The 17,169-nt window shown below is 46.5% G+C and overlaps 1 protein-coding gene across 1 annotated transcript; it reads right to left on the bottom strand.

The window, feature by feature from the left end:
• Window positions 1-725: 725 nt before the first annotated feature.
• Window positions 726-15,746, bottom strand: olfml3b (olfactomedin-like 3b). Its single transcript, XM_068007297.1, has 3 exons — window positions 15,535-15,746; window positions 8,164-8,449; window positions 726-2,995 (listed from the first exon to the last, which is right to left on the bottom strand). Exons 1-3 carry the CDS (start codon window positions 15,640-15,642, stop codon window positions 2,211-2,213), a joined length of 1,179 nt encoding a protein of 392 aa, XP_067863398.1. The 5' UTR covers window positions 15,643-15,746; the 3' UTR covers window positions 726-2,210.
• Window positions 15,747-17,169: the final 1,423 nt, after the last annotated feature.

Here is a 17,169-nt window from a genome sequence, read left to right as displayed (position 1 = left end):
GCTGTGGGGAAGAACGCGGCTACAATGGAAAAGAAAATCGGACGGAGTTCAAAATGGACTGCCGGTTCTTGAGCGCTCGAGATGAACTTCACTCCCCACCCACTGATTCTGAGAAAATATCTGGAGTAGACGGCCGGAAATGTAACGGGTCTCTCCGTCCGAGAATCGTGCTGTGTAGAACCTGAATTGATACTGACCAAACTCATCTTACTTCAGAACTTCAGTGATGAGGGACTTCAGTTATGTGGAGAGACTAGAGAAGCTGGGATTGTCCTCATTAGTACAGAGAAAGTTAAGGGGAGTTTTAATAGATGTGTTCAAAATTGAGGGGTTTTGATAGAGCAAACAGGAGGAGCTGTTTCCATCGGCAGGAGGGTCAGTAACCAGAGGACACAGATTTAAGATAATTGGCAAAAGAACCAGAGGGGAAATGAGGAGAATTTTTTAACACAACGCGTTGTAATGATCTGGAATGCACTGACTGAAAGGGTGGTGGAAGCAGGTTCAATAGTGACTTTCAAAAGGGAACTGGATATAGACTTGAAAAGGAAAAATTTGCAGGCGACGGGGAAAAAGCAGGGCGTGTGGGATTAATTGGACAGCTCTTTCAAAGAGCCGGCGCAGGCATAATGGGCCAAATGGCCTCCTTCTGTGCTGTAAGATTCTATGAGTCTATGAACTTACAGCCATCAGAAAAGACTTTCATCCTCAGTCTGTAAAAGGGATGGAATGCAGAGCATTTTAATCACTTACATCACCCAGTCTCATAATTAGTGATTATTATTAGTACAAATCACTATAATTCTAAAAAATATACATGGTGATTACATATAGGATAATAGATCAGTTACAAGGCAGTACAATCAAGCTATACGTTGTAAATTAGTTGACGTTACAACAGCATGGAGCCAGAAGCAACTGTAACAAGGATAGATGTCTCACTGATTTTACCCTCAGGGTTGTTGAGGGACAAATAAATTTGTGCCAGGGTATTAAGGGGCCAGCCCAGTGCCTTGCTATTAAGGGGCGAGCCTAGTGCCAGGGTATTAAGGGGCGAGCCTAGTGCCAGGGTGTTAAGGGGCGAGCCCAGTGCCAGGGTGTTAAGGGGCGAGCCCAGTGCCAGGGTATTAAGGGGCGAGCCCAGTGCCAGGGTGTTAAGGGGTGAGCCCAGTGCCAGGGTGTTAAGGGGTGAGCCCAGTGCCAGGGTATTAAGGGGCGAGCCCAGTGCCAGGGTATTAAGGGGCGAGCCCAGTGCCAGGGTGTTAAGGGGCGAGCCCAGTGCCAGGGTATTAAGGGGCGAGCCCAGTGCCAGGGTGTTAAGGGGCGAGCCTAGTGCCAGGGTGTTAAGGGGCGAGCCCAGTGCCAGGGTATTAAGGGGCTAGCCTAGTGCCAGGGTGTTAAGGGGCGAGCCCAGTGCCAGGGTATTAAGGGGCGAGCCCAGTGCCAGGGTGTTAAGGGGCGAGCCCAGTGCCAGGGTGTTAAGGGGCGAGCCCAGTGCCAGGGTATTAAAAAATCCCACGGCACTATTCGAAGAAAAGCAGGGGTGTTCTCCCAGTGTCCTGGCCAACATTTACCCTTCAGCTAACACCTTAAACAGATTATGTGGTCATTTATTCCATTGCTGTTTGTGGGACCTTGCTGTGCGCAAATTGGCTGCCGCATTTCCTACATTACAACAGTGACTCCACTGCAAAAGTACTTCATTGGTTGTGAAGCGCTTTGGGATGTCCTGAGGTTGTGAAAGGCGCTATATAAATGTAAGTTCTTTCGGTGCACTTATTAGCATCTGAACACATCGACACGTTTGCGTGAAATTCCGCTGCCTGCTATTTTAACGGTGGCACTAAGTTTCATGCGAATGTATTCGATGTGTTCGTATTCCAATGGCACCCAGCACATGTCACCCCGTTCGACTGTATCTCATCAATTTGACTGCTGCAGTTTGCAACACCGTGGGAAACACTCGGTTAAATTACGTGTAACACATCGCCAGCCATGTTAACGTACAGTTACTTATAAATCTCTTCATTAATGATATGTCAGATTTTATTTTGCGGTGCTAAGTACTTTAATGGAGCCAGGGCAATTAGCAAATCAACCATCTTAAAACATCGTCATTTCTCTCCACCTTTCCCTGGTTCCCTCCTGCCCTTTGGGGAGGGTCTCCCTGCCTCCTGCTCCTATTAATACGATGTATTTAGATGCAAAGTTCACAGATCCGATTTTTTCTTCATTGCCAGCCTGTATATTATTTGGTAACCATCGTCCCAGGCATACAGGTACTTCTCCGCTGGGTTGTACTTGATGCTGGAGTGCGTTCCGTATCGCTTGGGGAAGTACACCAACGGAGCCTGCTCAGTGGTCACTGTATCACTGACGTCATACACGCACTGGATACGCGAGCGGCTGCGGAGCTTGGTGTTGTACACCACGTAAAGCGTCCCGCAGATGACGAAGGAGTTCTCAGCGTTGTCTATGGGGCACGGCGTGTCCCACATCTGCTCGATGTCCAGCGTCTTGGGGTCCAACCTGGCCAGGCAGATGTGCTTCTCGTTCTCTTTGGTGGCGTATATGGCCCACAAACCGTCCTCGTCTGCGGCCAGGTCGACGTAGTTGAACGGCGAGAGGCCGTACACTGGGATCTGCTGCTCGGCAGGGAACATGGAGCTGTCAGTCACTGTCTGGTTCTTCAGGTCGAACTTGATCACTTGGAACTGAGGCTCGCTCCTGATGTAATACAGGAAACCCTTGTACACCATGTGGCCTGTGCCAGCCCACGGGTAAGGCAGTTTGATTTTCTTTGCTTTCACCAAGCCAGAGAAGTCAGTGAAGTCCCTTATTCTGGCGAATTCATAGACTGTGTCATTTCCTATACCGTCAAAGACGTACACCTTCTCCGAGTCCGACATGAGGTCCTTGGTCCACAGGCCAGAAGTGGTCTCCAACTTCTTGACAATTTTCATTGCTTTAATATTGGAGATCATTTCTCCGCAATCTGGACAGGAACAAAATTAAAAGGTCAAAGGGCTGAAAAGAACATTTTTCTGAGAATTTGAACTGGAAACAGAAAATGAGCTCCCTCCATCGACTTCAATGGTAAAGAAAATCGGGGGTGGTGTAAATCGGGCACGGTGTAAATCGTGGGTGGTGTAAATCGGGGGTGGTGTAAGTCGGGGGCGGTGTAAATCGGGCGCGGTGTAAATCGGGCGCGGTGTAAGTCGGGGGTGGTGTAAGTCGGGGGCGGTGTAAGTCGGGGGCGGTGTAAGTCGGGCGTGGTGTAAGTCGGGCGTGGTGTAAATCTGGCACGGTGTAAATCGGGTTGCCGATTCTCCAAGAGCCCCTTTTGCACCACTGGCCTGGACCAATTTCACTCTCAGCGAGTCTATCCAATGAGTCGCCTTGGAGTCAGAAAGTCATGGGTTCAAGTCCCACTCCAGAGACTTGAGCACAAAATCTAGGCTGACATTTCAGTGCAGTACTTAGGGAGTGCTGCACTGTCGGAGGTGCCGTCTTTCAGATGAGACGTTAAACCAAGGCCTCTCAGGTGGACGTAAAAAATCCCATTGCACTATTCGAAGAAGAGTAGGGGAGATCTCCCAGTGTCCTGGCCAATATTTATCCTTCAACCAACATCACTAAAACAGATGATCTGGTCATTATCTCATTGCTGTTTGTGGGACCTTGCTGTGTGCAAATTGGCTGCCGCATTTCCCTACATTACAACAGTGACTTCACTTCAAAAGTACTTCATTGGCTGTAAAGCGCTTTGGGAAGTCCTGAAGTTGTGAAAGGTGCTGTATAAATGCAAGTCTTTCTTTCTTTCTTTCTTTTTAACTGAGCCACATGGGCCAGGAAGATCCCAACTTTGATCCTCGTTCCGTGCAGAGTTAGTTGATCGCAATCAGGTGGCAATTAGGGTGCTACGACTGGCTTGGGCTAGAGAGAGAAAACTCACCCAGGGTTCCAATTTCCTGAATACTTTCCAGGAACACTGGTGTGAGTGCCTGTGTGAGAGTGGAGGTTGGCTGAAGACAGGATTGAGCTCTCGGAGGTCGAATTCCCTGCAACACTCACCATCGAGGCTCACTGCAGTGTTGTTTTGATCTTAGAAATAATTTGAGTTTTAGATTTAGTCCCAGATTTTAGCCTTATTTTAGTTCTAGTCTATATGAGAAATTTAGTTCTAATTTTGGTCAGGTTGTCAGAAATACAATAATTTTGGTCAGTAGTTATTTTCCTGCTCATCTTCATCAATGAACACACTGGTTCCCATGACTATTTGGGTGAGACGCCAGACGGCACTTTCATACTTGGTGCTTGTTTAGTTTGGGTTACAGAAGAGCAGCATTGCAGCACCAGCTCCCCGTGTTTACACTGCTGACATCGGTCCCCTTCTCTGTGGGGCTCCAATTCTGCCAATGGGATAAAGGGAGTCAGATTTAGCAATGTAAACGGGGGGAGCAATCCAAATGAAACAAGGACCAAAGTGAAAGGTTGAAAAAAATAGAAGTAACCTTTGGATTCCTTTTGGAACTATGTCCAACACAAGGTCCTGACTGAATGACAGACGGGCAAAAAAGTAGGCGCCGTGTGACGGGAGAGGCCCACTTGCTGGATGTAAGTAACACATCCAACAGGCCCGAACATCAGTTTCTGATTTTATTTCTCCTTATTTCTAGGATCGAGCAGACCTGGCCAAAGACCTCATTTACATTAGTGGAACTCCCTTCACAGCCTGCACAATTTGCTGTAAAACCAATGGATGGAAGATGAATGGGGTCCATAAAATCGAGCAGGCTGACCTCCATACTGATCTCCCTGATGTGTGCTCCCATTACACGAAGCTTCATCGCACAGTTTACTCCCTATATTCGATTTCATGGCCTTTTCCATCCTCAGCAGTAGAAGAACATTGTGAAAAATTAGAACCTATTCAGTAAATGGTTGGACCTCTTCCTCCAGAACGGCCCGGTGCAGTTACCTTTTTACGTCCCCGTCTCAGCAGAGACCTAAAACAAAATTTCCTCTTTTGGGGCTGTGCCCCCTTTAAATGCCTGGCTGCCTCTTGTGATTAACAAATAAATTAAAAGTGATATAAAGAGGAAAAGCAACCCCTACAAATCCTGCAGGATGAAAGGGGATGGGATTCACTGGGATTAATATAAGAAAATGGAGAAGCGAGTTAAAAGGTGATCAGAGAGATACGGAGAGACCTAGAAAAAGCATAGCAACAAAGGAGAAACAGAACATTAAAAACATTCTTTCAGTACTGTAACAGTAAGAGAGCAGTCAGAGAAGAGTTGAAAACCATAAATGATGCACAAAATAGCTAATACCCTGGAAGATTCACAAGGGAAGAGATGAGCAACATACCTCTCCAAACAGAAATATTCAAAACAAAATAAACAACGTCAATATAAATGAGAAGGAAGTCCTAGACAGGCTAAAAGGGCTCTGAACAAATAAATCCCCAGGGATAGATGGTATTTATCTCAGAGTACTGAGAGAGGCTCAGGAGGAGACTTGTTAGCCACTGATGATCATTACGAAGGAGTCAATGGACACTGGGGAGGTACTAATAGATTGAAAACAGGCCAATGAGGTGCCCATATTCAAAAAGAGGGATAAAATTGACACAGACAACCACAGGCCTATCAGTTCCTCATCCATTCTGTGTAAAATAATGGAATGGATTATCAAGAGTAAACCTAAGGAGTACGTGTATAATAATAATCTAGTAAACAGTAGCCAATATTCATTCAGAAGGGGAAGATCTTGCCTCACCAACTTCCTTGGCTTCTTTGAGGAACTAACATTCCTGGTGGATTGTGGAAAGCCCTATGACATGATGTACCTTGACTTTCAAAAGATCACTTGTCAAACTCAAAGCTGTGGGGTCTCCGGGTAATCTCTGGGAATGGATAAGAACCTGAGGTTATGTTGGGGTACTCCCTCCAAGTCACACACCAACCCGGCTTGGAAATATATCGCCGTTCCTTCATCGTTGCTGGGTCAAAATCCTGGAACTCCCTTCCTAACAGCACTGTGGGAGAACCTTCACCACACGGATTGCAGTGGTTCAAGAAGGCGGCTCACCACCACCTTCTCAAGGGCAATTAGGGATGGGCAATAAATGCTAGCCTCGCCAGCGATGCCCACATCCCATGAACGAATAAAAAAAAGGGAAATACTGAGTGGGGTGCCCCATGGCTCAGTGTCAGAACTACTAATGTCTCTGATTTACATAAATGATCTGGACTCAGAAACTCAATTAAAAAATGGTCCAATTTGCTGATGGTACCAAACTGGGAGGGGCAGTAGAATGGGAAGAAACAGCTCAGAAATCAAAAGCAGATGAAATTTCATGCAGTTAAGTGCAAAGTACTGAACATGGGATGAAAACATTTGGGGTGGGCGTAATTGTGGTTTCCCTTCCACTTCTTGGGCCCGTTACTTCCTTCTGTAATATATTTCTTGCGTGATTTCATGCTTTCAGATGTTATTTTAGCCGCACTGTGCATGGTTTTTTGTTTGTTTTTGATCTGAATGACCAACGGACTTTTAATGGCTGATGTTCGCTTTCCTTATTTCCGTTTCAGTACTATTCAATGCCAAATGCTTTCTGATCAATTTGTTCTGCTCACCTGCACATATTTTAGGCGCCCAGGACTGTGATTTATTCTTTGAAGGAAATGGATTGGTATTTCTGAGTGTTGAGTAAGGAGCTGTCATGTACCATTAGGTGTTGCTCCATTGTAATCAATTAGTCACATAATGTTATGCTTATAGTGATATCTACATGCACAGTACCTATGGAATCTTGAAACCACTCACCTTTTTAATATACAATAGATAAACTCAGAGCCCCCCTGAACTGCCTGGTGTTCAGTGGCTGCAGCTACATTACAGGGAGATGCCCAAATTAGCATAACATTTGGGACTTTAATGAGCCTTGCACACAGTTTGTCTGTAGGCCCCCAGGACTAATGGCAAGGCAAGCACTAAATCCATTGGGCAGATAGTAGGCCTCAAGCCGCCACGCCTGATAAAACAGGGAGCTGCGATTGTATTATATGTACATTTAGTATCAATAAACTACCTCCACTATCCTGAGAAGAGGCCCATCCATATTCGCCAATGTCACTTTTGGCAAGTGATGTTAATATTTTGGCAGCCTCTTGTGTTTCGCTTGGCTTCATAAAGTGCCAGAAAACAATTGATTAAATTTTGCCTTCATCTCCAAGTAAAGTCACCAAGTTTTGAAATCCTTTGTTAATAGCTCCAACATTGTTTGAAAGAAACAATGGGTCTTTTCTTTAAACTGTCTTGAATTAACTCCTGTCCGGAATGTACTAACTCATGTTGATATATGTGGTTCCATGGGTACAAATCGGCTCTCCAGTATTTCACCCAACTGGCGGTTCTTCACGTCTGAGCCTAGTCATCAAGCTATTCAATCTGGGGGGGCATCACAGCTGAGAGCAATTTCATCCTTACCTGACATTCAAAAAACACATACACGCACGTACAGGTACAAACACAGGCACACACACGTGTACACATGCATACATGCATGTGCACACACACACAAATGTGCATACACACATACATGTATATACAAATGCGTACACACACACGTGTGCACACACTCAAACACACACACATACACACACACACATTCAAGCAGTGTTAATTGGATAGAGAAGAGAGGAACCCTGGCTGATTCTTCCCTTCCCTGGTCCTTGGGGAACTGAGACCACGTGTAACACATCCATGGCTGTTAGGGCTGAGATAACTGATCTCAGACTTGTGTGTGTTTGTGTGTGTGTGTGTGTGTGTGTGTGTGGAAGGGGAGGGGAGTGGAGGAGGTCATACCTGGAACATTCCTGGCTCAGCTCCACACTGTGCAATTAACATTACAACATTGACTACACTTCAAAAGTACTTCATTGGCTGTAAAGTGCTTTGGGCCATCCTGAGGTCATGAAAGGCTCTATATAAATGTAAGTTCTTTCTTTCTTTCTGAAGTCATTAAGGGGCTATCAGTGACCATTTTTGGTTGATTAGAATGGTTTAGAAAAGCTTCAAAAACCAGCAGTGAAAATACAAGAACAAGATTGCTTCTGACTGGAGTGCCCTCCATTTATTAATTCACTATCTTACCTATCATCTTGCTATGTTTAGGTTTCTTCTTTTCCTGAGCCTTTTCAACACTTTGCTCGATAAGCTTGTCCTCCATCTCCACACAGGTGGGCACGGGATTTCTGGTCTCTAAGTAGTCCATCTCCCGTTCTATGCGTTCGATGCGAGAATTTGCCATTTCAAGGTTGCGCCTTTGCTCTTCTCTCTCCTTATCCAAGCCTTCCACTAGACCAAGTATCTGGTTCTTGAATTCTCTGTATTCTGAGGAGTACCTCTGTGTCTGATCATGCCAGACACTGATTCGATCCTGCACAAGAAACAGAAGGGGGTTTATTACTGATGTGTCATCTATGTTCTAATTCTGATCGAGCTCTTGAGTACGTCTCCGCCCCTACATCAGCTCATCTGCTGCTGAAACCCTCATCCTTGCCTTTGTCATTTCTAGACGCGACCATTCCAATGTTCTCCTGGCCGGCCTCACACCTTGCACCCTCCGTAAACTTGAGCTCATCCAAAACTCTGCTGCCCCGTATCATAACTCACACCAAGTCCCGTTTACCCATCACCCCTGTGCTTGCTGACCTACATTGGCTCCCGGTCCGGGAATGCCTCGATTTAAAAAATTCTCATCCTTGTTTTCAATTCTCATCCTCGCCCCTCCCTATCTCTGTACCCTCCTCCAGCCCTACAACCCTCTGAGGTCTCTGCACTCCTTCAATTCTTGCCTCTTGCGCATTCCCGATTTTAGTCGTTCCACCATTGGCGTCGTGCCTTTAGCTGCCCAGGCCCTAAGCTCTGGAATCCCCTTCCTAAACCTCTCTGCTCTACCTCTCTCTCCTCCTTTAAGACCTCCTTAAAACCTACCACTGTGACCCTGGTCACCTGTCCTAATATCTCCTTATGTGGCTCGGTGACAAATTTTGTTTGATAATGCTCCTGGGAAGCACCTTGGTATATTTTACTACGTTAAAGGTGCTATATAAATGCGATTTGTTATTGTTGTTGCTGCCCTTTTGTTGTGTTGGGCGATGGTGCGGGGGGAGGTTAGAAAATTATTTTACTCAATGCTTTCTATTTATCTTCAGATTCCCGCCATATATTCTCTGTGCACCATGCCCACTTACTTTGCTGAAAAGAAAGGAGGGTCAGTACCAGAGAACAAAGGTTTAAGACAATTGGCAAAAGAACCAAGGGGGAGATGAGGAGCATTTTTTCTTTTCGCAGTGAGTTGTTATGATCTGGAATGCACTGCCTGAAAGGGTGGTGGAAGCAGATTCAAAAGTCACTTTCAATAGGGAACTGGATAAATACCTGAAAAGGAAACAGTTGTAGGGCTATGGGGAATGACCAGGGGACTAATCGGATAGTTCTTTCAAAGAGCTGGTACAGGTATGATGGGCTGAATGGCCTCCTTTAATGCTGTATGATTCTATGATCTTATGGAAGTGACCCCAAATTGACATCCTAATACAGGATGGTGCACGGGAGCATTGCTTGATACTCCCTCCAATACCTCTGTTCCCCTCCTTGAGTAAGGTTACTTCACTTACGAAAATTCCCATTAAAATTCCATTCCCAATGGATAGTGTGCGATTCTTGATTATTCGCCAGTTTTCATGAACTGCCAAGGTGGGGCCCACCAATCAGGGCCGATAATTGAGCTTCCGCTGCAGACAGCTGTTCAGATAAAGACATTTTCCCTCTAATTCAACCCTGTAGTCTGAAAACAGTCCCTGGCTAGCCCCTCGCTATCTCGCTGAAAATTGTCCCCCCAGAGAGCTGGTGTATTAAATTACTCACTGGAATAAGCAACCTCGGCCAATCGAGCAGTTTTAATCCATATGTTTTCAGAATTATTCTGTTGAGGTCAATGAACTCAGTTTAGAGCTATCATATCGTTTTTGCAGATTAAAAATAGAACCGCACTCCTTTTCCCAGGTCTTCTTTCCACACGTTCAATCCAGGGCCGACAGAACCTTCCGGTGACCCATACTCCCACCCTCCAGCAGTGCAGCGCACTAGAAGGCAAAAAGCAGGCCCAGTTATCTCAGCACCACTGCTCCTCTCTTTCCTGCTCCTACCCAAGTCCCCACTCCCCCATCTGCACCCCTGCTCTGATCCATTTCCAGCTGCTAATGGGCCAGACAAGGGCCCCCCTCTCCTCAACCTTGCTAATGGTGGTGATTCCAACTGATGTACCCTTGTGATATGGGCTGGTAATTGGTTAGGAGGTAGACAGTAGGGATAACAAGAAGGTACTTTGATTGGCAGGATGTGACCAACGCTGTTCCCCAGGAATCTGTACTGGGGCTTCAGCTTTTCAACATATACACCAATGACCTGGATGAAGGAATAGAGCATTGTATAAGTTTACAGATGACTCTAAGTTGGGAGGCACAGTAGGGTGTGCAAATGGGAGTAGGAAGTTGCAAAGGGACATAGATATATCAAGTAAGTGGTCAAAACCATGACAGATGGAATTCAATGTGGGGAAGTGTGAAGTCATCCACTTTGGATGCAAGAATGATGAATTGGAATATTTTCTAATTGGCAAGAGACTAGGAACTGTGGAGACGAGATCCAGATGCACAAATCACTAAAAGGTACAAAAGGTAATTAAAAAGGTGAATGGAATGTTGGCCTTTATCTCAAGGGGTTTGGAACACAAAGGGGAGGAAGTGATGCTTCAGTTGTACAAAGCTTTGGTCAGAACCAATTTGGAGTAGTGCGTTCAGTTCTGGGCACTGCAGCTCAGGAAAGATATATTGGCCTTGGAGAGGATGTGGCGCAGAGTCACGAGAATGATACCAGGCCTTAAAGGATTAAATTATGAGGACAGGTTGCATAAACTTGGCTTGTATTCCCTTGAGTTTAGACGGTTGAGGGGTGATCTGATCGAGGTGTTTGAAATGATAAAGGGATTTGAAAGGGTAGATAGAGAGAAGCTCTTTCACCTGGTGGAGGAATCCAGAACTAGAGGGCATAATCTTAAAGTTAGAGCCAGGTCATTTAGGAATGAAATAAGGAAGCACTTTTTCACACAAAGGATAGTGGAAATCTGGAACGCTCTTCCCCAAAAGGTTGTGGATGCTGGGACAATTGAAATTTTCAAGACTGAAATCAATAGATTTTTGTTAGGTTATTGTATCAAGGGATATGGATCAAAGGGGGGTAAATGGAGTTGAGGTACAGATCAGCCACAATCTGACTGAATGGAAGAACAGGCTTGAGGGGCTGAATTGCTTATTCCTGTTCCTAGATATGCTGTAGGTGGATCTGCAGTTCCTGCCTCCAGTATACAACTAGCCAGAATCCCTGCCATTAGCAGCAATAGTGGTGCAGAGAGAGAGACTCTGATCTATTAGCATCCAGAATCAGGTTGGAGAGGAGTGGAGAATGGAGGGCAATAAAAGGGTAATGAATGAAGAGGGAATGTATTACAATGAATGGAGAGGGGAGAGAACAATGAAGGGGAAAGGGGAATAGATGGCAGTGAAGGGGAGAGGGAAGGTTCACAAACTGGGAGTGGTACATTGGGGTGGGAGAGGAATGAGAATAACCGAGGGGGAATGAGGAGTGAGAGTGAAGCTGATGAGGGAGGAAGAAGAGGGCCAGCTTGAATGGGTGTGCGGTGGAAGAGAAGGATCAGCCTCAATGAGGTTGGAGTGAGCAAAGATTGATGGTGTGAACCAGGAGGGTTGGTGGAGTGTCCCAATGAAGGGGGTAGAGGGGGAGTTGGATGGGACACAATAGGGGGGTAATCTTTATTTTCACCACTTTTTGCACCCCAGAACTTGGAACAGACTAAGTGAAATAGACCAGAGCTGGAAGGCTTAACATGTATCCATCTGAAGGCAGGTTACCCTGGGCTATTAATAGTATCTATTGATTTCCCTAATATGGTAAATATAAAATATCAGAATCAGTAAATTGACCGAGCCAGTATTTCCGGTGACGTCATCAGAATTCATTCTATAAACAATAATATGAAAAAAAATTCAACCCAAACAACCAGAATAATTTACAAACGATTCATTGTAAGAGTTTGAATTAGAAATGGGGGTTTGGTAGTGAGTCTCAGCAAGGACTCTCCCTATACGACAGGGATCCCAGCACCGACTCTCCCTATATGACAGGGATCTCAGCACCGACTCTCCCTATACGACAGGGATCCCAGCATTGACTCTCCCTATATGACAGGGATCTCAGCACCGACTCTCCCAATACGACAGGGATCTCAGCACCGACTCTCCCTATACGACAGGGATCCCAGCACCGACTCTCCCTATACGACAGGGATCCCAGCACCGACTCTCCCTATACGACAGGGATCCCAGCATTGACTCTCCCTATATGACAGGGATCTCAGCACCGACTCTCCCAATACGACAGGGATCTCAGCACCGACTCTCCCTATACGACAGGGATCCCAGCACCGACTCTCCCTATACGACAGGGATCCCAGCACCGACTCTCCCTATACGACAGGGATCCCAGCACCGACTCTCCCTATATGACAGGGATCCCAGCACCGACTCTCCCTATACGACAGGGATCCCAACACCGACTCTCCCTATACGACAGGGATCCCAGCACCGACTCTCCCGAGACGACAGGGATCCCAGCATTGACTCTCCATATACTACAGGGATCCCAACACCGACTCTCCCTATACGACAGGGATCCCAGCACCGACTCTCCCTATACGACAGGGATCCCAGCACCGACTCTCCCGAGACGACAGGGATCTCAGCACCGACTCTCCCTATACGACAGGGATCCCAACACCGACTCTCCCAATATGACAGGGATCTCAGCACCGACTCTCCCTATACGACAGGGATCCCAGCACCGACTCTCCCTATACTACAGGGATCCCAACACCGACTCTCCCTATACGACAGGGATCCCAACACCGACTCTCCCTATACGACAGGGATCCCAGCACCGACTCTCCCGAGACGACAGGGATCCCAGCATTGACTCTCCCTATACGACAGGGATCTCAGCACCGACTCTCCCTATACGACAGGGATCCCAACACCGACTCTCCCTATACGACAGGGATCCCAGCATTGACTCTCCCTGTACGACAGGGATCCTAGCACCGACTCTCCCTTTATGACAGGGATCTTAGTACCGACTCTCCCTTTACGACAGGGATCCGAGCACTGAATCTCTTTCTGCAACAGGGATCTTAGTTCCGACTCTCGCTTTACGGCAGGGATCCCAGCACCAAATCTCCCTTTACGACAGGGATCCTAGTACCGACTCTCCCTTTATGACAGGGATCCCAGCAATGACTCTCCCGAGACGACAGGGATCCCAGCACCAAATCTCCCTTTACGACAGTGATCCCAGCACTGTCTCCCCCCATACGATAGGGATCCCAGCACCGGCTCTCCCTTTACGACAGGGATCCTAGCACCGACTCTCCCTTTACGACAGTGATCCCAGCACTGTCTCCCCCCATACGCTAGGGATCCCAGCACCGACTCTCCCTATACGATAGGGATCCCAGCACCGACTCTCCCTTTACGACAGTGATCCCAGCACTGTCTCCCCCCATACGATAGGGATCCCAGCACCGACTCTCCCTTTACAACAGGGATCCTAGCACCGACTCTCCCTTTACGACAGAGATCCGAGCACTGAATCTCTTTCTACAACAGGGATCTTAGTTCCGACTCTCGCTTTACGGCAGGGATCCCAGCACCAAATCTCTCTTTACGACTGGGATCCTAGCACCGACTCTCCCTTTACGACAGGGATCCCAGTTCCGACTCTCCCTTTATGAAAGGGTTCCGAGCACCCACTCTCCCTTTACGACAGGGATCCCAGCACCATCTCTCCCTGGAGGCGCTCACTCATACTGAGATATGTTACCATGGGCTTTAGCAACTGTCCAGTACTTTTCCCAAGTGGCTACTCTTTGCGTGAGCCTGGCCATTGAGTGCCAGCAGGCTATTCAACTGTGGGGGCATCATAGCCAAGCTCGATGTTGTTCTCACTCAGTTTGCATGTACATCCACTAGGGGTCAATGAATAATGATCAGGATTGGGAATCTTGGATGATGGTCCCTTTCCTAGCCTTGGGGACTTGAGGCTAACTATACTGTCACTACTGCCACTCCAGCTGAAATTAGCCAATTTAGCGCAGTTGGGGATTGAACCTGGAACCTCACCTTCTGTTTTGGTTCAATTTCACACCAGGCAGTGTATTCACCAAGTGAGCCATTGGGGAGCTCATTTTTGTGTTAAAACTGAGGTTAAAAAGAATAAATCTTGGGCAGTAGATGCAATCTACGACACAATAAACAGCTTAAAACGGCCCTACTACGATGATGCTGCCCTTTTCAACCATTTCTATCAATAATCTATGTGCTAGCCATGGCTCAGTTGGTTAGCACTCTCGAGCCTGAGTCAGAAGGTTGTGGGTTCAAGTCCCACTCCAGAGAAATGGGTGGGGTAAGTTCTCCCTGGTGCCTGACATTTATCCCTCAACCATCATCAATAAAACTGATTATCTGGTCATTATCACTTTGTTGTTTGTGGGAGCTTGCTGTATGCAAATTAGCTGCTGTGTTTCCTCCATTACAACAGTGACTACACTTCATTGGCTATAAAGCTTTCTTGAGGTGGTGAAAGGCACTATATAAATGCAAGTCTTTCTTTTATAATTCACCTCAGTTCAACACCCATCAAGTCCCTCCAAAATTGTAGAAAATCAGCTTCACACTGCACCTGAGCACACTGTGCAGTATCTAAAAACTGGGCTATTATGGGCTAATTTAATATGGAGATTACCCTTCTTGTCACTTGATGCTCAATGCACCCTGTGTATTCCATCTGGCCCATTGTCATACACACTACATGACTGTGTTTGTGCAGTGCAACTGGATGGGTACATGTGATGAAGTTGGAGATTCCCTTAAAGATCTCCGTCAAGGATCCTGATTCTTTACCGCACAGTTTAAGGATTGGGAATTCTTAGGATCACTGGAAGTCACTCAGAGGGGTTTAATTTCCTCTGATAGTGCACTGGTTAACACGTTCACTTAAAGTTCCCTTTAGTGCTATTCGAGACATTCTTTTATCCGTGTAAAGTAAACCCTGTTAAAAGCCCTGTTTAACTAGCACACAAATACAGTGCGATACCAGAAATTAAATTGCCAAGTGCTTAAAAGAAAAAGCAGCCACACTTTCACTCAAATCAGCAGAGAAAATGCAGTCCTACTACACAAAGCACGGGCAGCTGGAGAAACTGAACATTCATTCCAAATCCCCAACTCAGCACCTCATAGACCACAAACCTATAAAACTTTAAAAATTCTAATTGTTTCCTCATTTGCAAATCAGAAACAGCATGATGGCGAGTATTAAAAGTCTTACCTCGAAAGCGGCCAGTCTTCTCTCGATGTATTCCATAAATGAGGGCTGACTCTGCACGGCCAGAACAATGGCCGATACCACGGTCAGGTACTGGATCAATGTCCCCATCTTTTGTGATGGTCCTAGATTGCGACTGTAAAAGGGAGTGTGCGGCTGGGTACGGGTACTGAGAGGAGTATGTGTCTGTGCTCTCTGTCGAGTCTGGTTCCAGCTCATGGCTTTGGAATGCACCAACAGACAGGCGAGGGGGGCGGGACCACACGATATTCCCAATCAGCCACTTATTAATTCCACATGTTTTGCCCAGTGTTAGTTTTAGAGGGTCAGGGAAAAATGGATCAAAGCTCAAGAAGGGATTATGCTCAATCTAACATCATGATAGACATCAAGAACAGTACAGACAATTTAGACTGGACTATAACATAAGTACATATTTTATTCCTGGCCTGTTGTCCATGCCCCTACAACAACAGCTTGCATTTATATAGCATCTTTAACATAGTAAAAACGTTCCAAGGCGCTTCACAGGAGCGTTATCAGACAAAATTTGACACAGACTCACATAAAGAAATATTAGGACAGATGACCAAAAGCTTGGTCAAAGAGTTAGGTTTTAAGGAGTGTCTTAAAGGAGGAGAGAGCGATAGAGAGGTGGAGAGGTTTAGCGAAGGAATTCCAGAGCTTAGGGCCTAGGCAGCTGAAGGCACGGCCACCAATGGTGGGGCAATGGAAATTGGGGATGCGCAAGAGGCCAGAATTGGAGGAGTGCAGAGATCTCTGAGGGTTGTAGAGTTGGAGGAGGTCATAGAGATAGGGAGGGGTGAGGCCATGGAGGGATTTGAAAGCTAGGATGAGAATTTTAAAATCGAGCGTTGCCAGACCGGGAGCCAATGTAGGTCAACGAGCACAGGGGTGATGGGTGAATGGGACTTGGGGTGAGTTAGGATACAGGTACTTGCAACAATTTAATACACTTTGCCCTGACTACCTGCTGCTATTAACCAGTGCTGTCTGAGTAGGTCCTTGGCATCAGAAGCAGCAGCATTGAATAGGAAAAGCACCAGTGCTGGTAATGGCTACTGTCAGATTTCACGGTGAGGGCTCGCTGGCAGAGCGTAATGGAGTAAAATGCATTATGGAACAGTGGGTCTTGCCATTCACATCGGCCATGCCACAAAATTCCTAATCTCAGCTGTGAGGCTGCGTGGAAGTGGTGATTACAGGCGTTTCCCCACAGTGAGAGGGACAGTCATTTGGACCATCAATATTGGGCCAAAGTCACACCTCTCTGAGCAGCCAGTCCAAAGAGTCAATGTCAGAGGTCAACAGACCACAGCACTTGGCCGCCCTCTCAAGTGTGCTTGACCAGGTAGTGAGGGAAGCGGGTTGGGGAGAATAGCTTGGAAAAGAAGAGGGTTTCAAACCATTGAACAAGGTCCATGTCCAACAAGTGACCATTACACAATCCTAATCCAACTGAGCTGACTCCAGTTCTGTGCGCCTCAGATCCATCAAAAAACCAGCGCTAGAAAATTCAAGTCACTATTCCTTGATAAAAGTAAGACTTGCATTTAAATAGCTACCTTCATCACCTCAGGGCACCCAAAAACACTTCACAGCCAATGAAGTACCTTT

This window comes from Heptranchias perlo, chromosome 27, assembly GCF_035084215.1.
Source record: "Heptranchias perlo isolate sHepPer1 chromosome 27, sHepPer1.hap1, whole genome shotgun sequence".
In the NCBI taxonomy this organism is placed as follows: domain Eukaryota; kingdom Metazoa; phylum Chordata; class Chondrichthyes; order Hexanchiformes; family Hexanchidae; genus Heptranchias; species Heptranchias perlo.
Note: the sequence above shows the minus strand (reverse complement) of the source record. Positions and strands in the feature narration are given on the sequence as shown.